Source organism: Nycticebus coucang, chromosome 10 (genome assembly GCF_027406575.1).
Source record: "Nycticebus coucang isolate mNycCou1 chromosome 10, mNycCou1.pri, whole genome shotgun sequence".
NCBI classification, from domain to species: Eukaryota; Metazoa; Chordata; class Mammalia; order Primates; family Lorisidae; genus Nycticebus; species Nycticebus coucang.
In genome coordinates, this window is record NC_069789.1 from 48,794,010 (window position 1) to 48,819,570 (window position 25,561).

The 25,561-nt window shown below is 37.6% G+C and overlaps 1 protein-coding gene across 7 annotated transcripts in view; it reads right to left on the reverse strand.

Annotated features, from left to right (window-relative positions):
• RPS6KC1 (ribosomal protein S6 kinase C1) overlaps nt 1–25,561 on the reverse strand; it is a 207,923-nt gene that overhangs the window by 71,350 nt on the left and 111,012 nt on the right. For 6 of the 7 annotated variants that reach the window (XR_008383087.1, XM_053605714.1, XM_053605717.1 and 3 more), the window contains 2 exons: nt 24,496–24,611; nt 15,425–15,517 (listed from right to left, as the gene is read on the reverse strand). Coding sequence is in view for 6 of the 7 variants with exons in the window: in XM_053605714.1 (XP_053461689.1) it covers nt 15,425–15,517; nt 24,496–24,611 (209 nt within the window). In the remaining variant the exon portion in view is untranslated. The remainder of the gene's footprint in view (nt 1–15,424; nt 15,518–24,495; nt 24,612–25,561) is intronic. The other variant, XM_053605715.1, reaches the window with a different exon arrangement.

Below are 25,561 nucleotides of genomic sequence, written 5' to 3' on the forward strand. Positions count from 1 at the left end.
AGATTAGACTACATTTTAAAAGGGGGGTTAAGGGAATAACAAAAATGTTATATAAACTTTAACTTATAAATGATGTGAGATGCCTGAATTTTAATTTGAAACACAAATGAAAGAAAACCGAGTTGGATATAACTATCAGTTCCCAGAGGGTACTTACTGGGTGAAAGTGAACAATTATTCTACCTATATATCACCTACAGGACTCAACCCTATTTAAATAAACAACTTATAAAAAGTCAACAAAGACTTCAATTAAAATTATAGATGGCATGAAGCTGGGAGGGGTACATAATGTGTTAGATTTAACATTCTCTTAATGCATCACTGCATGCTCTAGAAATTCCATTTATTAGCAATAATGAAATTTTAAAAGATATAGAATGATATCTATAAGACAAAAAAAAAGAGATGAAAAAAGTTAACAAAGTTTTAGAAGATAGTAAACAAATGCTAAGTATGTATAGATAGAAAAATGAACAAAAAGCAAGCCAATTCTTGCTGTAGAACCCCAGAAATCAGAAGTAACAGGTATTTCCTAAAAAGAGGAGTTGAAAAAATCTCATACACTATGCTACTGCACAGCCAGCCAGGCAGCTGCCCTTTTCCACTCTGGCAGAAAACTGTTAAGGTTCATCCTCTGAAGATGGGGAATGAGGTAATACAAACAGCCAAAGGTAGGACTGAGGAATGGTGCTGCAATCAGGGGCATTATGTGAAAACTTGCACACCAAATGGTAAGGGCATCGTTCCCCCTTCCACTGCTAGACCCCCATGATATTGCTGGTCTCAAACTAACTCCAAAGGCAGGAGACCGTAAGCTTCTTTTCTAAGTAAAGCAATAGGCTCCAAGAGATAAGATATACAAATACAGACATTTATTAAGTTTCCCAACACAACATCTGGCTTGGCCAGGTGTGGTGACTTACTCCTGTAATCCTAGAAGTCTAGAAAGCAGAGGTGGGAGAATTCCTTGAGCTTAGCAGTTTGAGACCAGCCTAAGCAAGAGCAAGGACTCCTCTACTAAAAATAGAAAAATTAGCCAGGTACTATGGCAGGCGCCTGTAGTTCCAGCTACTCAGGAGTCTGAGGCAGGAAGATTGCTTGAGCCCAGGAGTCTGAGGTTGCTGTGAGCTAGGCTGATGCCCTGGCACTCTAACAGAGTGAGACTCTGTCTCAAAAACAAACAAAAAAAAGGATTGTTACCCAAATTGAAGAAAGTAACACTTGTCCAGCTCAACAAATTAAAACAAGTCCCACACAAAAACAACATACCATTGTGCAATTTTAGAACACTAAGGACAAAGAGAAAATCCTACAGGCCTCCAGAAAGATAGAGAAGGCGAACAAGAGGTTGCATACAAAGAATCAGGGACTAGAAAGCACACTGAAGACCAGTGAAGAGATTCCCAAGAACCAAGAAATGGAAGTGTAAAGAGGAGAGCTGGGTAGTGAGCCCACAGAGCAAATGGACGCAGGTGCACGCAGGATAACGAGGGAATACACGAGGGGGCTCTGAGAAAACTAGGGGTCTGATGGATTCCATAAGGCGTTTGGATTTGAGAGGTAGTTTAAAGTTCTATAAGGAGTTTGGGAGTGGTGATAGGTACATAAGAAAAATAAGGAAGGAGGGGAAAATGAGGTATAGGAGTAAAGGGAATATTACTCCTCCCTACCCCAACCCAGAGGTTTGCTAATTTGTGTCTATAAAACAGACAACAGATTAACAGGGGCAAAGGCATACAAAGTTATTAACACGCACATGAGCATGGGAGCCTCACAAAATACATGGGCCAGATGAATGGCCCTCTAACAAGGGCCAGATGAATGAAGTTCTTTTACGATATAGAAAGAGATGGGTTGGGGCTCCTAGGAAGAGATGACCAGGTATAGAAGGGTGAGGGCAGGAAACACACGGTAAGCAAAGGCTGTCCTGTTATACCGATGAAATCTCTCAGGTAGCAGCCCTCAGAAACAATAGATGGTAGCCTCTGGTGAAAGTCTCTCTGTTAGAACTTGAAATGAGTCAAACCAGTAGTCTCCTTTTCCTGAGAGTTAATTTTTCCTAGATCTGAATGAAGCAGGGAAGGGATCTCAGAGAATGCCTGTTCACATCCTCTGTTCACTTCACTAATGCAGATTTCCACAACAGATGTAAATCTCCCCACCAAAGGGTAGCTCTGCAGCCTCTCTGAATAGCCACCTCAAAAATGCCAAAGAAGTATATTTGGGTGCAAAATAGTTTTTCCTACAGAGGCAATTTATTAAATTGCCCGAGGAAAAAAACAAACCAAAATTGTACAAAGATCCAAAAGAATTTCAACAGACAAGAATTTAGGCCAGTTTTACCCAAGAGAATATTTAAAAGAAATAAACATAAAAACAATACCAATCAGAAAGACAATATAAATATCTTGAAATAAATGAAAGATGGTCATTGGGAAAGGGCAGTATTTAGAATTAAAGAAGCAGTATTTGGCTCAAGAGAAAAAACACTATCTAGAGTTTAAGAGTTTTAAATGGAATGACTGACTTTGGGACACTAGTAGCTCTATCCTTATTGATGCTTCTTTATAGCCTCTTCCACGCTGCTTTACCATTTATGTACTTTCCTATACCTTTCCAGCTAGATCAAAGAGAAGAGACATGTCTGCCAAGTGTAATATTCCCAGCCCCTAACACACTGCTGGCAACGGGGCAACATTCAAAAGATGTTTGTTAAATTGATTAAAAAAAGGCTCTGAAGCTAAATAACTATTTAATGGGGCACTGTAATTAGACCACAAGATCTGCAATGCATGGCATCAGATGACCTAAAAGGCTTTTCTAGCACTGAGAGTATATAATGCAAGCCATAGGAGTTAAAATGAAATTAGTGGCCAGGTACAGAGGCTCCCGCCTATAATTCTAGCATTTTGGAAGGCCGAAACAGGTAGATCGCCTGAGCTCAGGAATTCAAAACCAGCCTACGCAAGATTGAGACCCTGTCTCTACTAAAAATAGAAAAACTAGCTGGGCATTGTGGCGAGCACCTATAGTCCTAGCTACTTGGGAGGCTGAGGCAAGAGAATCTCTTGAGTCCAAGAGTTTGAGGTTGCTGTGAGCTAGGACGTCATAGCACTCTACCCAGGGCAACAGAGACTTTCATCTCAAAGAAAATAGAAAACATGGCGGCGCCTGTGGCTCAGTGAGTAGGGCGCTGGCCCCATATACCGAGGGTGGCGGGTTCAAACCCAGCCCCGGCCAAACTGCAACAAAAAAATAGCTGGGCGTTGTGGCGGGCGCCTGTAGTCCCAGCTGCTCGCGAGGCTGAGGCAAGAGAATCGCGTAAGCCCAAGAGTTAGAGGTTGCTGTGAGCTGTGTGATGCCACGGCACTCTACCCAAGGGCGGTACAGTAAGACTCTGTCTTTACAAAAAAATAAATAAATAAACAAAAAATAAAAAAATAGAAAACATAAAAATAAATAAAATGAAACTAGTCCCTTCACTTCAAAATTATGTTTTCCTAATATAAAACAGGCCACACAACCCTATCCCTAAAAATGTTAGGAAATCAAACTTTTTAAATACCGAAAGAATTTGAGTTTTTCAGAATAAAAACACCTTATAAACACCAAGATGTTAATATATATCATGGGTTTTGCAACTAATACATACATAAACACATATGTACACATACACATGTTGAACAACCCAAATTCAAAAATTTTGAATCCAAAATGCTCCAAAACTTTTTGAACATCAACATGACACTCAAAGGAAATGATCAATAAAGCATTTTGGATTTCAGATTTTTGGATTTAAAGTTCTCAACTAGTAAGCAAAATACAAATACAGTAGCACCTCCATAGTTGACCAACTCCTTAAGATGACCTAACTTTACAGACCAGATATGTACCATAGGCCTAGTTCCTTAAGATGACCACCTCTTTATGTTGGCCAGTTTGTTACAGTCCCTTGGATGGTCAACTTATAGAGGTTCTCTGTATTCCAAAATCCTAAACACTTCTGGTCCCAAAGATTTCAGATTAAAATATAATCTATATACTCTTAGCTATTATACATATAAGATGTGTATTTAAATAATGAGCTAGAGGGTGGTGCCTGTGGCTCAGTGAGTAAGGCGCCAGCCCCATATACCGAGGGTGGCGGGTTCAAACCCAGCCCCGGCTGAACTGCAACCAAAAAATAGCCTGGCGTTGTGGCAGGCGCCTGTAATCCCAGCTGCTTGGGAGGCTGAGGCAGGAGAATCGCGGAAGCCCAAGAGCTAGAGGTTGCTGTGAGTCCTGTGTACATCATGGCACTCTACTGAAGGCGGTAAGGTGAGACTCTGTCTCTACAAAAAAAAAAATTAAAAAAAAAAAAAATAATAATGAGCTAGAATAAGATATCAAGGCATAACTGTTTATATCTCTTACACATGTGGTTGCCCCATATTTTCAAAATAAGTACATTAGATGTAGTTCCTTAAAGATGATGTTATTAATTATAATCAAAGACTATTCTTAGTCTACATATAAAACTCATGATAGGCTACCTTCTCTACAATATACATGAATTAGTTTGTACTTACACAATCTGACGCAATGAGTAACTACTTCTTAGCCTCTTGGTCATTCTTCAAGGTTTAAGAGGACTCCTTCTTACCATCCACACCACAGCCATTTCCCAATTGCTTCATGCACGTGTCCTGTGACTTTCCAACATTCGCAATGACTGAAGTTTTATGGTACTCTTAAAAGGATGACTTCTGGGCGGCGCCTGTGGCTCAGTGAGTAGGGCGCCAGCCCCATATGCCAAGGGTGGCGGGTTCAAACCCAGCCCAAGGCCAAACTGCAACAAAAAAATAGCCGGGTGTGGTGGCGGGCGCCTGTAGTCCCAGCTACTTGGGAGGCTGAGGCAAGAGAATCGCATAAGCCCAAGAGTTAGAGGTTGCTGTGAGCCGTGTAACGCCACGGCACTCTACCCGAGGGCGGTACAGGGTACAGTGAGACTCTGTCTCTACAAAAAAAAAAAAAGGACGACTTCTGTCTATTCAACTTCTATCCTTCCTCTCAACCTGTAACAACTGTCTTCAGCACAGCATTGCAAGTGTCTAATCATGGCTGTGTACTAATGAATTAGCAGTGTCCTAAAAAGCAGAAAGTACATTCTGACACCAACTCTGTGTTAGATAGATAGTAGTCCAAAGATAGATGGACTACAACTCTACTTAAATTATAGATCCAAAAAGAGGCATCAGATACTGTAACTCACATCATAAGCAGCCTGGGATTGGTAATGTTCACAATGCTCAAAACAGTCTGAGTAGTATTAAAAATGAGGTATATTCATGTGCCAAATGCCACTGTATCTTCAAAGCAATTGGACTCACTAAAATCTATTATAAAAGTAACAATTAAATTAAAATTATTTAATAGCAAATTATGAAAAACTGTTATCTTTACCACACTTGCAGATTTGGGCTGCTAGAAGAAAGAGTTCAGCATTATTTGTATAATTTATTCCAGTATGCCCAAACAATGCTAAAATGGGACTTCTCACAAATACTAAAATGGAAAATAAACTTTATTGTGCTGCAAAAATACAAAGGGTACAAAAAGTTCTCTTTCTGGTGATTATAAACATACTAACTGAACAGTACCCAAAGGCAAACTATAAAGGAAAAGAATGAAAAGGTAACAGAAAAATTTACATCATACATAAAATTAAAAGGCTTTCATTGTTAGCATTCCACAAAAAAAAAATAAAAAGAAAGAAAGAAAAGAGTAGGAGTCTAACGCTCCAATCACATATTAGAATTCAACAAATCAACCGAACATATGTTTACCGAGTGCCTGTTAAGTGCAGGCACAGTATTAGACATGGAGAGGAAAATGATGAACAAATACAATCTGTGCCCTGTAAGAGCTTAAAGTTCAACAAGGAAGAGGGTAAGTAAAGACAGTTTAATTGGGCACAGTGCTGAAGAATTACCGATGCTAATGGCACAGAAATGGTGTCTGATTCAGATAGGGGCGCATCGGGGAACTACTGGAGGACTGGAAAACTGCCAGATGAACAGGACCTTCCAGGAAGGGCACATTCTTTCTTAAACTATTATGAGACCATTAACTCCCAGAAATACTTCTGAGGTACGAAAGATAAAGAGAAAATACACTATTATGAGGGTAAAAGCTACCATGTCATTGTAACTTAGATGATAATGTTGTTATGACCTCATTTGAAAACACAGGCTACTGGGGGCCTTCTTAGGCATAAATGCACAGGAAGAAGACAGGCAGAGTATATACGAAAATGTAAAAATGATTCTCAGTGGGTGGCAGGGTTATGGATGAATTATACCTTTTTCATGTTAGCTTATTTATTCTTTATTTTTTTTTTGAGACAGAGCCTCAAGCTGTTGCCCTGGGTAGAGTGCCGTGGCATCACAGCTCACAGCAAACTCAACTCCTGGGTTCAAGCAATTCTCCTGCCTCTGCCTCCCAAGCAGCTGGGACTACAGGTGCCTGCCACAACACCTGGCTATTTTTTTTTTTTTTTTTTTGGTTTCAGCAGTCATCGTTTGGCGGGCCCGGGCTGGATTCAAACTCGCCACCTCAGGTGTAGGTGACTGGCGCCTTAGCCATTTGAGCCACAGGCGCCGAGCCTAGAAAATTTTTATGTTAAAAAAAAGAAAGAAAGAAAAAGAATTCTTGCATATAAAAGGCAAAGATTTACATAGAAAGAGTCTTGGAAATCAATAAGAAAACATAAACCTCTAATAAGAAAATGGAAAAAGTATAAAAAACAGGTATTTCGTGAAAGAAGAAACACAGCCAATAAACATCTGAAAAAACAGATCCTCATTAGCAGTTAAAATTGATATGAAATAGCCGGGCGTTGTGGTGGGCGCCTGTAGTCCCAGCTACTTGGGAGGCTGAGGCAAGAGAATCGCTTAAGCCCAGGAGTTGGAGGTTGCTGTGAGCTGTGTGATGCCATAGCACTCTACCGAGGGCCATAAAGTGAGACTCTGTCTCTAAAAAAAAAAAAATTGATATGAAAAAGATGACGAAACCCAAATTTTCATCTAGCAAATGAAAGATGCTCATAAGGATATAAGTTTTTCATGCACAGGCTGAGCATCCCAATCTGAAAGCCAAAACGCTCCCAAATCTAAAACATTATTTTTTTTAGAGACAGTGTCTCACTTTGTTGCTCTCAGTAGAGTCCTGTACCGTCACAGCTCATAGCAACCTCCACCTCTTGGGCTTAGGTGATTCTCTTGCCTCAGCCTCTCGAGTAGCTGGGACTACAGGCGCCCACCACAACGCCTGGCTACTTTTTGTTACAGTTTGGCCAAGGCCAGGTTTGAACCCGCCACCCTCAGAATATAGGGCCTGCACCCTACTCACTGAGCTATAGGCACTGCCCTCCAAAATCTAAAACTTTTTGAGTGCTGATGTGATACTCAATGTAAATGTTCACTGGAACATTTCAGATTTTGAAGTTTAGTGCCTAGGATACCCAACCAGTGAGTATATATAATGTAAATACTCCAAAATCTGAAATCTGAAATATATCTGGTTGTGAGCATTTCACATACATAAAGGATTCTCAACCTGTATTACCAGTGGGAATGTAAAGCAGTGTAGTGTTTCTGGAGAGTTTAAAATACACATGTGTGTATTATCTGACCTTATGATCTCCAACTCTAGAAAAGTACATGTAAAGGAATCATAACAGAAGATGGTTTATCTCTAAGAATACTCATTGTAGCAGAGAAAAAAAGTGGAAAAATCATCTAAAGAGACAAACAATAGGGAGCTAATTAAGTAACTTACAGCATACAGTAGAATAGTATGAGACCATTAAAGAGAATAATTTAGAACAGCATTTCTCAACTAGATTAAATAGAATCTGAGATTCAAATATTAAAAATCATAATGATATCTATTTGAATTTCTAACTTTTAAATCAATAAACAGAATCAAAATTTAATATTTTTGCCTTTAAAAGAGTACACTTTGAAACTAGGTCACTAAGGATAAAATGAGACCCTGACTCAGCCATTCAATTAATTATTGCTAAATCATACTAGTCAAGGAGGGCAGTTTTGACTGATGTAGTTTTAAAAATGTTGTCATATATTAACTTATACTAATAAGGGGTCTCACTCTGTCACCCTGGGTTACAGCAACCTCAAATTCTTGGGCTCAAGTGATCCTCCTGCCTCAGCCTCCTGAGTAGCTGGGACTATAGGTGCCCACCACAACACCCAGCTAATTTTTCTATTTTTAATAGAGAGAGGGGTCTCGCTCTTGCTCTGGCTGGTCTCTAACTCCTAAACTCAAGTGTTCCTCCCACCTCAGCTTCCCACAGTGCTAGACTTACAGGCATGAGCCACTGTGTCCGGCCTTAACTTTTATTTTTAAATAACTATAGATTCATAGGAAGTTGCAAAGATTGTACAGAGAGATCCCATTTACCCTTCATCCAGTTTTCCCGAATGGTTACATCTTACGCATTTATAGTACATTGGTACAACGTATGTATATAGTTCACATCATCTTCTCATACATGTACATTTGTGTAACCAGCAGCACAATAAATACACAGAACTGTTCCGTCCCCACCAAGCTCTCCCTGCTGCTTCCTTTAATAGTCACACCCACCCTTTTCTCCCCCAGTATCCCTAAACGCTGACATCCGTCAATCTGTGCTCCACTTGCAGAGTTTTGTCATTTTGAGAATGTTACATAAACGGAATAAAGCAGCATACAAGCATGTGAGACTGGCTCTTCACTCAGCACTTGAGACCCATCCCAATTGATGTGCACATCAACAGTTCACTCCTTTTTATCTGAGTAATTGTTTCATCGTATTGATAAACCACAGTTTAGCTATTCACCTCTTTTAAGACATTTTGGTTGTTTCCAGTTTGAGGATATTACAAATAAAGTTTTTGCATAGGTGTACAGTGATATCTCACTATGGTCTTACTTTGTATTTTTCAGTAATGTAAAGCATCTTTTTATGTGCTTATTTGCCATTATTTAATTTGGTGAATCTTTTTTCATCTTTAATCATTTTCTAATGGATTTTGTTTGGGTCTTTTCACTGTTGGGGTACAAGAGTTCTTAATATACTCAAGATAAGACCTTTGTCACCTATGCAGTTTGCAAATAAATTCTCTCAATCTGTAGCCTGTCTTTTCATCTTGTGAATGAGTATTTAGCAAAGCAAAAGCTTCGAATCTTCATGAAGTCCAACTTACCAATTTCCCTCTTATGGATCATGCTTTCGGTGTTGTATCTAAAACTATTATAAATGAAAGCCTAGGTGCTAAAGATTTTCTCCTGTTTACTTCTCAAAGTTGTAAAGTTTTAAGCTTGATTCAACCAGACCTAAATTTTGTATACGATATGAGGATTAGGTCAAGGTTTATTTGTGTGCCAAAGAATATTTAACTGCTCCAGGAATATTAGTTTGGGTTTTCTTTCTTGCTTTTTTTATTGAGACAGAATCTTATTCTGTTGCCCAGGCTAAAGTGCTATGGCCTCTTGATCTAGAACAATCTTCCTGCCTCAGACTCCTGAGTAGCTGGGAGTATAGGCCTACACCACTACACGCAGATAATTTTTCTATTTTTAACAGAGATGAGGTCTTGCTTTACTCAGGCTGGTCTCACACTCCTCACATCAAGTGACCCTCCTGCCTCATCCTCCCGGAGTGCTAGATTATAAGCATGAACCACCACACCTGGCCTGGTTTTGTTTTTTTTTTTAATTTTTTGTAGAGCTAGGATGTTATTATGTTGCCCTGCCTGGTCTTGAACTCCTGGTCTTAAGTGCTCTTCCTACCTCAGCCTCCCAAGTGCTGGGATTATAGGTATGAGCCACCACGCCTGGCATCATTTGCTTCATGTGTCTGTGTAACTGCTCATGGAAGTATTTTTACGATTGCTCTGTTAAAATACTTCTCAAGCCAGGCATGGTGGCTCTCACCTATAATCCTAGCACTCAGGGAGGCCGAGGCCAGTAGATTACTTGAGCTCAAGAGTTCGAGACCAGCCTGAGCAAGACCGAGACCCCATCTCTACTAAAAACAGAAAAACAAATTAGATTTGTTTTTCAAAGTGAGGCTCCTAGTTACTGCTGGGTTAGGGTAGGAGCTCAGGCCTCTGCTCATAGGACCCTGGCTGGGAAGGACAGGAGTGCCTTGTTACTGATCCTCACATGACCTCCACTTATACTAAATGGGGGTGGCTCCATATGTACTGGGCAGCAACCAAAGAGCTAAATCTCCAGCAGGCCTCTTCTTACACTATCCCAGCAAGGGGCATGGACACCTTGGTACAGCTGGCAAGGATGGCAAGCCAGGAAGAATGAAAGTGGAGCCACAGCTTTTCTGTGGTGCTTGTTTGGAATAGAATGGTTACTGTATAAAAGTTTTCTATCTTGCTAAGCTGCTCCTCTCCCAGTCCTTTGGCTAAAAAGAACAGGTTAGAGTCTTTTGTTAGGTTTTTAAATTTTTGTTCTACACCTATTGGGTTTGCCAAATTGACTGTTTCTCCTAACACTCAGTCTAGGATATACATGAGGCAAAAAGAAAAAAAAAAAGGAGGGAAAAAAAAAAAGCCCCAGGGAACTTACCAGCATACATTAACTACAGCTCTTTGGTCCCGTGGTCACTAGTCAGTCTACCTTCTTTTCTTCACTTTTCAATCACAATGTCCAGAATTTGTAGCTATACTTAACAGAAGAAAAAAGACCTCTACTCCATTCTCAGGAAGCAAAAGTCCAACATGCTGTAATGTGATACTAAAGATACTAGGTAATATTTTTGCCACACTATTTAGAGAATGTACAAAACAGGAATCCTTTTGGGTTAACACAGTTCAACTCAATGTTCCCTCGACCTGAACATACACAAATAGTGATGCTTCCATGTTCTCAACAAGGGCAATTTTTCCCTACATTATCATAGACAGTATGATTTAGGTACTTTTAAAAAAATAAGAACCAATCTTGCAACATTTACTTGATTTGAACAATCTCCATAAATTTTCTCAATGATATTTTAGCTAATGCAAACTTCCGCATTTTTTCAAAGGCAAGTCAATCTTAGAAATCTTCTTGTGGAATGTTAGATACAGTTGGGAAGCTATCTTGATTACAAAATCCCAAAGCATTTGACCTAATAAATAATAATAGGTTTACAAAGTATGTTGCATCTTTCACACAATGACTTACAAAGCAACATATTTAAGTCATTTTTCACAGATTGGCAATAAGTTTGAGCAATCTAGCTATACAATCTTCACTGGTCTTCCTTGTGAACACCATACACACACCCACACACAGAATGACTCTCTGCCTACACACAAACCACAGTTAACTAGCCACAAGGAAATCAAATGTATTTTTTTTTTTTTTTGCAGTTTTTGGCCAGGGCCAGGTTCAAACCCAAACCCACCACCTCTGGTATATGGGGCTGGTACCCTACTCCTTGAGCCACAGGCATCGCCCAGGAAATCAAATCTTGGTATCATTACCCAGGTGGTATTCTCCCAAACTTTTTACAAAAAAAAAAAAAAAAAATGTTTTAACTCACAGAAGTTGCAAAAACAGTACAAAGAGTCTCATCATGTATCCCTCACCCAGCTTCCCCCGGGGATGCCATCTTATATAATCCTAATGTATAGCTATGTCAAAACCAAGAAAGTGACACTGGTATATTACTGTTTGTAAAACTATGGGCTTCTTTATCCTTTTTATAGATAAATTATACAATAATGAACTTCCTCTACTCTCCTGGTACTTGGACATCCTACTACTAGCCAAATTGCTAATCTAGACTCAATTGCAAATTACCATATACAGATGATCTTTAAACACATACAAACATAAACATATACCATATACTTATACCACATGCACATCAAAGAATTATACCTACGTCTGTAAAAACTTATATAAAAATAATAGTAATCCATCCTCCTCATCCCACCATAGTTTTTTCACTGATTTCTACTTTCCCCTGCTATTGCTACACAAAGACTATGTCCAAATAAAACTGGGGGCTTAAAAGACATTGTTAAAATTTACCTAAGGTAAAAATCCTTCCAAAGCTTGAATTCTGTCTATAACATCCCCACTAATGATTGATCTTTCAGCCTTTACTTAAGTATCTCTAATGACAAGAAACTCAGAGCTATCTAAAGGAATTCAGTCCACCTTTGGTCAATATACTAATTCTTGAAAGGTATTTCTAGGAATTCTGAGCATAACTCGGTTTCCCCTGAATTTGTATTCAGTTGGCTCTAGGTGTATCCTGTGGCAGATATTAACAAGTAGGTCTTTCCCCTCAATACCTTTCTCATAAGACAACTATACACATCGTGGTTTGCCTGAGATGATCATACTTTGCACTTACTTCTATCACCCACAAGATCTGAACAAATTGTTATATAGTTCCTCTATTCAAGACAGCCCTCACATATCTGAAGACCACCGTGTTCTTATCAAACATCTCCTCGTTTTTCAGCTGTTCTTCATATGATATGATTGAGAGCCTTCACAAGCCTAATCATTTTCGCTTCTGAATGCACACCAGCTTATTTATGTTCCAAGAATGCTAATGCTTAAATTCCTTGTTGCATATTTACTTTAATAGGGGATTTCATAATCCCACTTAAAGAATAGAAATGTATTTGCTTTCCTTTGAATACCAGACCAACATATAACTGTAGAATTACTGTCCCCCTAGATAAACACCTTCTGAATAGTCATCTCATAACAATGGTACTAAATAGCAGTCTCACATTACACCAGTAGGTGTCCCTCTACATATATTTAAAATTATTTAAGTTTAAATTCATTTATTCAACAAAGATTTATTGAGCGCCCACTATGTGCCAACCATGATTTTAGGTGCTGAGAATATGATGGTGAGCAAGAAAGACACCATCCTGTTTTATGAAGCTTACTATCTATGTATTAATAAACAAATGCTTTATTTACTTGCTATATAAAAGCTTGCAAAATCCTAATACAGTTCAGTTCAGAACTGCATTTTTCTAAGGTGATAGATAACATTTGAAATAGGGCGGCGCCTGTGGTTCAGTGAGCAGGGCGCCGGCCCCATATGCCGAGGGTGGCGGGTTCAAACCCAGCCCCGGCCAAACTGCAACCAAAAAATAGCCGGGCGTTGTGGCAGGCGCCTGTAGTCCCAGCTACTCGGGAGGCTGAGGCAGGAGAATCGCCTAAGCCCAGGAGTTGGAGGTTGCTGTGAACTGTGTGATGCCACGGCACTCTACCAAGGGCAATAAAGTGAAACTCTGTCTCTACAAACAAAAAAAAAAAAGAAAAAAAAAAACATTTGAAATAACTCACGAAGAAAAAATACTATAGTGAAACAGAATCAAACTGTGTTCTGTAGGAGCTTGATCAATATATCTGTGTATTTTGCTTTTTTAAAAAATGCATGCAACCCTACTCTTCTATAGTTCAAGTTTCTAAAACCCAAATTTTAGGTATTCCTCAGAATGATGAACAGGAAAAAAATAATTCAAATTTTTAAAAATCTATGTACTCCTGTTATTACCAGTAGGTCCAAGTTATAAACTTTGAAAGATTATTTACAAAGCTTACTAATTCCCAAAATACGTATTTCTTTATCTCTTCTAAGAAAAGTTAAATGTCACCTTCTAAATACCAAACACACTTCTGAGGTAAACAGAGTTAAGACATAATCAAATTATTCATCAGCACAGAACTTACGAATTCTTCTACTGTCAAAAGCCCTTCTTTAGACAAACCTGTGATACTCAGAGCTATTTCCAGGACTTCAAGGTGACTTGTTCACACCTACAGCATAGCAATGAAAGGTCACACTTTGTCAAAAGAAATAGATCTAAGAGAAGGAGCAGACACTGTACATCAAGAAGGTATACTTGCCTGCACAGAAATCCAAGAACCTAGGAACTGCTCGACTACTTTTTTTTTTTTTTGACAGTCAATCTCCCTGTCACCCTGGCTAAAGTGGCATCATCTCAACTCAGTGCAAATTCTATCTCCTAGGCTCAAGCGATCCTCCTGCCTCAGCCTCCTGAATAGCTGCACCACCATGCCTGAGTCTCATTTTCATTCAGTCTCAAACTCCTCCTGCCCCAGTCTCCCAGAGTGCTTGGATTACAGGTGTAAGCCACGGCACCCGGCCTCTATTAACTATTTTGTTTCCATCTGCTGTCAAACAGAATGTTCCCCAAATTGGAAAAGCCAGAGCAAACATGGTTATAGGAATATTTTAGGCTTTTAAAAAAGATAAGTCACACTGTCTAGATTACTGTATGTTCAAACTTCAGTCAAATAAATGTGAGAAAAATGATGCTTGTAAGACACTGTCAGTTTCACATAACATCCAACTTAATGTTCCCTTTGGAATGTTTCAAACTATTAGCTACTGTCCAAATTGCTAGAAATAGACTGCATATTGTTCAATTTTAGCATGGAATCACACGTATTCTTTAGAACACAAAAATTACTCAATGAATATTAAGTTGCTTCATTAAAGATGTTTAATGATGAAAAAGGCCTAAATTAATTGCTTTTGCTTTGAATGATAAAGTGGTGGCTGAGCAAATATATTTAAAACATGATTTATTGTCTATGGTCTTAAAATTACATTTGTGAGCTACCTGACAGACCAAATACTATAGATATTTGGCATATATGAGGTATCACCAAATTTGCATGTACTCAATGGCAGTTATCTCTGTGAGCTCAGCGTTCGTATTCCAAATATAAAACTGTGTGTGTGTAGGGGATATTAGTGTAGGCAAAAAGCACAGCTTCTGGAGTCACAAAGATTGATGTCTAAATCCCCAGCACTACCCTAAATTAGCTGTGTGACTTCTAGGCAAGCTATTTAACTTATTCTAAGCACCACTTTCCTACTGAGATGCAAATAATAAGAGAATGTAAGAAGGATTAAGTAAGTCATTTTATATAAAATGCTAAATACAAAGTGTGACACATAGTAGGTGTTCAATAAATGGTAGCTATTATGAAAGCCATTTTTTTCTTTTTGACTATTAGAATGACCGTATCAGTTAAAGCTGAACAACCACTGACTCAAAAGTTTAACCAAGATAAAGTGTGTCTTTACCCTTCTGTAACACTTTCCTAAAACCAAACCTCTTACTCCACTTAATGCCAACAAATATGCACCTTCTCCTTTAGCTCAAATATATTTTGCATGACCTTACATGAATTGCTTAGATAAAAGCTTTTTCCTCTTCCGCTTTTGTTATTTTAAAGTGTAGATGCACTTGAGTCATTTTCTCCTTTTGTTTCATATCCTTAAGATCCAAAGCTTCAAAGACAGAATGTCAGCATGCAGTCGATTTATGACTGAACTCTTGAAGAGACACTGAAGAATTACCTTGTCAATCACCCCAAGGACTCTGAAGGCCTTCAGCTCCTCGGCAGGGCTCCTTAGGTTCCAAGGGGGCCTTGAACTTAGTGATCCTGGAGGCTAATGGAAGATATCAAAGATTATACATCAATCAGGGAGGTACTTGAAGGAAGGCTGCCTGCTGAAGCAAATGCCAGGCCAAAGGAAACTAAATTTATCATAAATCAGAGAATGGAAAGATGAAAGGAGGAAGTTTCTGTTTGTCTGCAATATAAAATAAAATAAATTAAGAATAAAGAAAATCAAAAAGAAGAAGGAAGAAAACAGTTGCAAGTAAATAAACCCTAACATTAAAAACAAATTTTAAAAAGAAAAATTAATGAGCTGATAGTTTCTAGAGCAATAATTTAGTTCAGAACTGTACAGCTAACATGTAACTTTGCAACAAATGGATAAATAAGTCAACAATCAATCAGAGCTTTATATTTACCCTAGACAACTCCAAAGTAATTTAGAAGGAGAAGAACCAAAAAGCAATGTCATAAAGGATAAAGTGGGGGGCGGGGATGGCACAAGCCATTTATCTCATTATGAAATACAGTCCTTTAATGTCACAAATATACACTACGTGTTTTAAGAGGGATGGGCAGATTAAAGTTCAACCAGAAAAATTACCAATAATGGTGAAAAATTAAGAAACTTCATCATATAACCAATAATTATTAAAAGTGAGGTTACTTAAGAGACTATTTATAGGAGAAAGGAATTTTTCCTTAAATATTTGAACAACTATTACGTGGAAAACAGTCTGTTAGATGCAAAAGATCAAAAACGATCAGTGAATATAGGAAGGGATATTTCAGTACCACACACAGTTAAAAAATGATCTCAACTTCTATCTTTGCTTTGGTTTTCCCTATATTAGGTATTTATAACCAGGAAGTATTGTTATAGTAATCCTTATTTTAAAATGGCAATGATACAGAGGATGACACGAGACCCAAAGCCTTGTTATACACTTAGAGCAGAACTTATCGCTATAAAAAAAATTATCAGAATACTGAGGCAACATTTTTGATGTCCTGAGAGGAAGACAAAATATCCTGATCAAACACCATGGCAAGAGAATTGTTAAAATACCACTTTTGACACTTCAAGTCCCTATGCAGACCAGTATCACCAGACAGCTCCTAAGAACAGGAAGTGTACCTTACTCATCTCTGTAGTCACTGTGCCTAGTAGGTTATTAGTGTTCAGTCAGAAAAAGTGAGAGAAAGCAGAAATAAGGGGAAGAAGGGCAAGAAAAAACGAGGGAATTGAGGGAGAGAAATTCCCTGGACAAATTAGTGTTATTTTACACCTGGGAAAACTACCACTTATAAAATTTTCTAAAAGCAGAAATTCCAAATGCTTCCAATTTTGTTTTGTTTTCAAGTTTAGCAAGCGAATATTAATTTCAGTATTCCTGAAATGGTGATAATTCATTTTAAAAAGAGACTTTTCATTTCTTGAAAACACTTGGAAAAGTTGGCAGTAGTGGCAACTGGACTAGATAATAATCTTTAAAATTGATTTAATTTGTAGTTCTTGAATGTTTAAAAAAAATACTTATTTAACATCTCACTTCATGAGGTACAGAGCTAGATGCCATAAAAAAGAAATACACCTCTGTATCACTAAGAACTTAAATTTAAGGGAAATTTTTAAGAATGTAAAAACATTTAGTAAGGTATTTTAATGTTATACCTGTGGACAGACATGTAACAGAATAGTCTCTTCTATCTTAATTCATATCATATTATTTCATCTCTGTCCCTCACCTCTCCCCAAGTGTGAAGTTATTTATTACAAATGAATAAAGGATGTTCAGAAGGATGGGTGTTTGTCTGTGGTAAGGAAAACAGTGGAAGATGCTAGACCAGAATCACAACTCCTTACACTAATGCTTATAGTCTTTCTAGTATACACTATATTCTGATAACTGAAAATTCATTTTCCTGTTACATTATCAAGAAGGAGCACAAAATGCAGGTGTTATGGCAAAAAGTTATGCTAGAAAAAAGTTATAGATAAAATAAAAGCACTTAGGGGTGTCTAATCTTTTTTCTTTTTCCTGCCACAGATTGGAAAAAGAGTTTTCTTGGGCCACACATTAAATGTATAAATACTAATGAAAGCTGATGAGCCAAAAAAAAGGCTCTGCATAATTTTGCAATATCTGATACCACAGATAAACAAAAGAGGCCTCAAATAACCTGCACACCGTTTTTCCATTGTATTTGTTTTTGTAAATATGGCCAAATGCCTCTAACATTGTTATCTATTTATATGTTCTTATTCACTGATGCTATTGGATCTTTCAGTTTCCAAAGAAAATTACTACTTTACATCAGCAATTTCAACAACAAAGCAAACTACAAATATCTACTATACCTTTCAAAAAAGAATTACTGTGTACCCACTACATGCATAATATCTGAAAGGGATATATATCATGAAAAGACATAGTCTCTAACCTAACCTCAAGGAGTTCTTTATTTAAGAAAAGCTATATATATTAAAAGTTAAGTAACAAAACAGTCTCATAAAAATAGAAGTCAATAGAGATAAGTCATTAGTCAGTGCTTTATAAAAAAAACTGTGGTCTCAGAAAGAAAAGGACAGAAGGTGGTTTTAAAATGCTATGTGGAAATAAGATTAGGAAAGGAATATCATATATAGGACTGGAAAGAACTTGGCCTGGCAGGAAAAACATGTTCAAACTGAAGAACAGAGGAAAATAAAATTACATACTTATGGTCAGTTTTCACAGGCCTTGACTGCCAAGAAGAAATGTCTTGACTATATTCTCCAAAACTCTAGACAACAAGTTTCTGTATGAAAAATAACCCAACAAAAACAGTGATTTAGTAAGGTTACTCTTGCAAAGATGAGAATGGGGAAATCGTAATGGTGAACAACCAAAGGCAAAGGGATCATTAAAGTTCTCTCTCTACTTTAACCTTCTATGAAAGGTTAAGATTAGAAAAATGAACAAAAAAATCAAGAAATGAAATAATCAATTAAAAAACTGTATGTCTTATATGCAGTGCTTAAGTACGGTAGAATCTTATGGATCCAATACCCTTCTTCAGATGGCAAAAGGAAATATAAATCCACAGAATTTTAAGAGAAAAGACTTACAGTTCATGTCCAACACTGTCATACTTTTTTTCAGATGAGAAAACTGAGCAGCAGCAAGGTTAAGCAATATAAAATGACAGATTACAAAAAAAGATTAAATCTTACTCATAAAATAACATTGTTAGGGGAAACTTGAGCCTGTCAGTATGGGGAGAAGGGGGTACACAGCGTCTTTCTAGGCAACATGGCTGATCTTCTTCATGAAAACAAATCAGATTTCTGCTTACATTTATTAGCTATTATACCAGAAGATTCCCAGAGGAGCAGTAGTTGTATTCATCTATACCAGGACTATAGAAAAGGGCAGAGGAGGGGAAAGAGGCCAGAATATATGATGACCCAACAATCTTCAAAACTAGAGATGGCAAGTATTTATCATTCATCTAATCAAACCCATAGCTAACATCACTGTTAACCTCCCCCCACCCCATGTCTTATAACATGTCTCAGTACAAAGTTCGTGGCAGCCACTCCTTGTGGATTAGAGTTAGCACAAGTTATGTTCTACATTCTCTAAAAGGCTAGGTGAACCTTTCCTTTGTTTCTGTTTTGAGTTGTCTTTTTAAGTTGGTATTTAGCCTTCCCAGTCTTTTTCACATAATACTGTACCCTCTTCTCAATGAGATCTATCTATATTCTTATCAATCTGTTGATATGCGTACTTCTCAAACTTTAATGTGTATACACATTACCTGAGGTTAAACTAGAGATTCTGATTCAGTAAGGTCTGAGATGGGGACCTGAGATTCTGCATTTCCAACAAGCTGTTAAATGATGCTGATGTGGCTGGTTCACCAACCATCTACACTGGTTCACCACTCCATCTAATTGGAGTAGCTACAATTCTTCAAGTAACTTCAGAAGCAGTCACCATTATTGGGGGAGAATGAGTAATCAAGAGCCAAAAGCAAGCACCCCAAAAAACACATCAAGAAACCACACTCTGAACTCTGTTATCTAACTACCCCCAGAGGGTCTAAGCTTGGCTTCATCCACAGATTTTTGGCTTTACAAAGACTTTCATAACTACTAATCCTAATTACTTGGTCTCCCAAGTCTCGCTTAGGTCACATTTCAAGTCTGACACTTAACTGCAGACCTGTTACTGATTTAGAATACTCCAACTGCAATCTCTACTAGCTCATGTCTCACTAAGGGTGAAACAATAGTAACCTTAAAATGTTTCCTAAAATGAAAACTAAAAAAAAAAAAAAATTAAAATTAAAAAATGTTTTCTAAAAAAGAACAGAAAAATATCAATATCAGCAAATAAAATGCACAGCAGAAAAAGTACTTTCAATATTATTAGAGCAGTTATACTCAAATCTATAAAATACTCAAAAAAGGCATAAATTCTACATATTAATTTTCTTTTTTTTTTTTTTGGAGACAGAGTCTCACTATGTCATCCTTGGTAGAGTGCTGGGGCATCACAGCTCACAGCAACCTCCAACACTTGGGCTTAAGCGATCTTCTCTACTTATTATAGTCTCAAGTAGCTGGGACTATAGGCGCCCGCCACAACATCTGTCTATTTTTTGGTTGTAGTTGTCATTGTTGTTTGGCAGGCCCGGGCTGGATTCGAACCTGTTAGCCTCGGTGTTGTGTGACTGGCACGCCATAACCACCGTGCTACAGGCACCAAGCCTACATATTAATTTTCATTCACACCATGTAACTGCATAATAAAAATGTATTCACATTTTAGAGACTACACAATCTTATACGTTCTAAATTTAGATCATTTATTATCTTTTTCTAAATTTCAGTGATCTTGAATTTAAAATTCCTGTAGCTAAAAAAAGCAGAAATATATCTAAGCCTTTTCCAGGGAAATCCTCTTTTAATATTAATTCTTAAATCATTCAAAGTCATCTATAATTTTAAAAAGAAAAAAAATAAGAAATCTGTCTCCTTCAGTTAAGATTTCACCTTTACTTCAAACGAACCTCATTTCCTTTCATCTGAAATCTGTTCCTAAGTTCTCTTGGAGACATTTAGTAATGAAGAAAAGAGTAGGAAAGTACTTTATTTCCTTTCTGCTCTTGTTTTTGAAAGGATAGTAACATGAATGGAAAATTTAGAACTGTTATATTTACTATGTAAGAGTCTACAAAGTTTAATAAAGCAAATGCTTAAACCATCCCAGAACACTTGGGTGAAAAGGGAATCATGATTTAGACTGCACCAAAGGTGCAATAATCAACAAAAATTTTTAAAGCCAAAAGAACTCCTTTCTTTCCTTTTTTTCTTCTTTTTGAGACAGGGTCTCACTCTGTTGCCTGGGCTAGGGTACAATAGTGTCATCATAGCTCACAGCAACCTTGAACTCCCAGGCTCAAGCAATCATCTTGCCTCAGTCTCCTAAGCAGCTGGGACTACAGGCACACACCACCACATCTAGCTAACTTTTCTATTTTTTGTAGAAGTAGAGTCTGGCTACATTGCTCACTTTGGTCTCAAACTCCTGACCTCAAATGATCTTCCCGCCCTAACCTCCCAAAGTGCTGGATTACAGACAGGAGCCACCCTGTACCTGGCCAGATTTCTTAAGAGACCAGGTGGTAAAGAAATATCTGCACACTGATTAATCAGAGATTAATTTTGCTTTCCACAGAACATGAGCTAAAGGGACCTTTAGAAATCATTAATACAAATTTTCTCACTGTGTTGGTTGAAATTCAGGCCCAAAAGTGGCTAAACAAGAGATATAATGAATTCAACAAGCTAATCACAAGCCTCTGAAAGACATTTAACTTAAATTATAGGTAAGAAAATAATCAAGCATGCCTATGACTAATAAAAATCTGGCTTAACAGAATAATATGCAGTAAAAATGAAAAAGCAAATGCTTACTATTAAAGAAAAATGTCATGCCTACTCTCTTCTAGCCTCCTTGCCTAAGAACTGAAAAAAATTCCACAAACCAAATCAGACTCAGTAGTTGCCTTTTACCCTTTCTGATAAAATTTCCCATTACTTTACGTATCTCTTACCAGTCTCTTTAACTTTTGTTTCCTCAGCTATGTACGTATTAGGGCCCTCGATTATGCTATAGGGTTTACAAGAGCAGAAACTATGTCATCATCGTTTGTATAGCTCCAAAGTATATCTAGAGTCTTAACAGATGCTTATTGATGTACATTAGATCTCTTCTGTTTTATTTTTATTAGAAACTATGTTTAAAGGGAAATTCTGACTGACATTCTTCATGGTTCTATTCTTCAAGTAAAAAAACTATACAGGAAGCTTTATATATGTATTTGTCAAAGGAACTACTGCTTCACAGATGTGCCTACAGAAACTGAAATAGGGATGCATCAGTGGAGGGGGATAAATGAATAAGTATAGTAGAACATTAGAAGTTAACATTAATAGAATGAATAGAATACTATTCATTCTGAAGCCTTAAAACTTTCAGAATAGTAAAACAAGTTTGCAGGGGTCCATGTTACTTAATAGTTTCAGCAATGCCTCTCAAAATGAAAGTGAGAATGTACACATATGGCTGCACACAAAGAGTGTTCCCAACCCCATGGAAATTAGGAATTGAAATTAAAGCAATGCTTAGATAAATATTCAAGGGCCAGATGCAATGGCTCATGCCTATAACCCGAGCACTATGGGAGGCCAAGGCAGGTGGATTACTTGAGCCCAGGAGTTTGAGACTAGCTTGAGCAAAAATGATACCCCATCTCTACTAAAAATAAAAAAAAAAAAAACTAGCTGGGCATTGTGGCGTGTGCCTATAGTCCCAGCTAATCGGGAGGCAGAGGCAGGAGGACTGCTTGAGCCCCAGAGTCTGATGTTGCTGTGAGCTACAATGACACCACAGCACTCTACCCAGGGTGACAGAGTAAGACTCCATCTCGGAAAAAAAAGAAAAGAAAAATTTCATTTAAAAAGGTAAAATTTGGCCAGCATGTGATGCCTGTAATCCTAGCACTCTGAGAGGCCAAGGCTAGTGGATTGCTTGAGCTCACAAGTTCGAGACCAGCCTGAGCAAAAGTGAGTCCCCATCTCTACTAAAAATAGAAAAACTGAGGTAAGAGGATCCCTTGAGCCCAAAAGTCAGAGGCTGCTGTGAGCTATGATGCCATGGCACTCTACCCAAGGGGACAGCTTGAGACTCTGTCTCAAAAAAAAATAAATAAATAAAATTTGATAGTAAAAAGTTAATGTAATTAAAACAACAATGACAGAGAATAGGAAAAGATTAGCAAACAGAATACAGACTAGAAGAAGAGTCACAGTAATTCATAATCTGAAAGTGAGTCAGCAGAATGATGTTATTTAAACGTTTAGAACAAGTAATGGAAGTATATTATTTCCAAGGTGAAATAAAATTTTTTGTTCTGTAAGAAACGGCCACTTGGCTCAGCGCCTATAGCTCAGCAGCTTGGGCACCAGCCACATACACTGGAGCTGGCGGGTTTGAATCCAGCCCAGGCCTGCCAAATAGCAATGACAACTACAACCAAAAAATAGCCGGGTGTTGTGGCAGGAGCCTATAGTTCCAGCTACTTGGGCGGCTAAGGCAAGAGAATCACTTAAGCCCAAGAGCTGGAGGTTGCTGTGAGCTGTGACACCATAGCACTCTACCCAGGGCGATGTAGCGAGACTCTGTCTCAAAAAAATAAAAAAAAGACAAAAAAAGACATGGCCACTTAATATAAAAAATCATGGGAATATAATGTCTTATACTCAGTATAGTTTTGATAACTGCATTCTTTTAAAAGATTATACAGAAAATAAAAATAGTTCAGAAAATTAGCAACAAAAAGTGTTAATGGTCAAATGAGTCAAGGTTAAATAATGGGCTATTTTTAAACTCAAAACTTGAGACTTATTTTAATTATTAAAAAAGGATATAACACATTAAAAAATATGGGGAAAAGTATACAAAACAGCATAATAAGGGGCAGATGAGGGCTAAAACTTACAAGACAGTTTTTGGCTCCTTGGCTGATCTTTGTGCTACATAGGCACCTGGGGTGTGTCCATACATGAGTGATCTTTTTTTTTAACTTCATTTAATACTAATATCTACATCCCAGCAAGGAATTACTATTATCCTCATTATTCAGATATAAAAAAAAGTTGGATTTGGTATTTTGTACAATCTTCTACAGCTTTGGTTATCAGAATTCAATAAAAACAAGTCTGCCTGACTCTGAGTTCAAGTAAGAAAATAAACTAAATACTTTTTCCCACCTCCAGATGATACAGCTCTTAAGCTGCCATCAGAAAAACTTGGGTTGTTTTGTTTTTTGAGACAGAGTTTCACTTTGTCACCCTCGGTAGAGTGTCATGGTGTCATAGCTCACAGCAACCTAAAACTCTTTGGTTCACACAATTCTCTTGCCTCAGCCTCCTGAGTAGCTGGGATTACAGGTGCTGCCACAATGCCCAGCTAATTTTAGACACGGGATCTCACTCTAGCTCATGAGGTCAGGCAATCCACCCGCCTCAGCCTCCCAGAATGCTGGGATTACAGACCTGAGCCACTGCACTGGGCCAAAAACTTAATTTAATACAAAGAAAAAAATACAACAGAAGTTTCTTCCTGACATTGCCAAATCCAGATAGTCATCACTGAATAAAACTATATAAGAATTATACAAAAAAAAATAACATTATACATTACAACAGCATAAATGGATGTCAATCCATAGATGGGGAGATTAAAGGTGTATTAAGAAACTAACACAGGGCCAAGAAAAGACGAAAGCAAGTCCCACTTTATTCCACTTTTGGTAGTTTGCAATAAAGGTTTTCTTTCCACTAATAATGTTAAGAAAATTACTGAGAAAATTCCAAACATTAAAATTCTCAAGCATTCTAATTAGAATTAAAGCTGAGATAAGCTAGCAAAAAATGGCGGAAGAAACTGCAAAACAAAATATGCGACATACCTTAGATATATCATCAAGTTGAGGTTTTCCATAAAGACTAGAGATACTCTCTGCCCTCATGAGATACTCTGCTGTTCTTCTCTTCACAGCTTCTCGACGGGTAGGGCTTGACTCTCCTGAAAGAAGAAAACAAAATTCCAGATATGTGAAAAATAAACTTTCTTTCATCCCATCTAAAGATTAACTTCCTTTCACATAATTCACTGCTTACTTGTATTTCTAACTCAAGAGATATTCAAAATTGAAAAGATAAAAATTATTAATATTGACAACGTCTAAATATTAAGCCCAAGAATTTCATTTACCTAAATTCTAACACTCTCCTTACATATTGAAAACTTAATGTATTTAAAATGCCTCATTTTAGGATGAGTTAAATATATAAGAAATGTAGTAAAAAAAAAAAAAAAAAACTCTGAAGACAAAGACTAACCTGGTCCACATAGTATCCAGCTGTCCAAATGAACGCATAGGACCAAATCCAACAAATGGTAAATAAGAGCTGCAACTTAGCATTGATATGCTATGTACTATGTAAAGCTACCACAAACTGGAGAATAAAATTATTTATTGGGTAACCTGGATTCACTCTGATTATTGTAAGTTTCATGTTTTTTTCATTAGCAACAAACTATCACTCACCTAACAAGTGAAAATAAGGCATGATTGATCTCCCTGTAATATAAGGTTATATGAAAATCATTTAGCATGTTTGGGTTTTAGTTTCCCTAAACAAAGCATATTCAAAGTGGCCTCCAAAGAACTCCTCAAGACTTCAAAAAGGAGGCTCGGTGCCTGTAGCTCGGTGGTTAGGGCACCGACCACATACACCAAGGCAGATGGGTTTGAACCCGGTCTAGGCCTGCTAAACAACAATGACAACTGCAACAAAAAAATAGTTGTGGTGGGCACCTGTACTCCCAGCTACTTGGGAGGCTGAGGAAAGAGAATCGTTTAAGCCCAAGAGTTAGAGGTTGCTGTGAGCTATGACACCACAGCACTCTACCAACGGCAACATAGTGAGACTCTATCTCAAGAAAAAAAAAAAAAGACTTCAAAAAAGAGG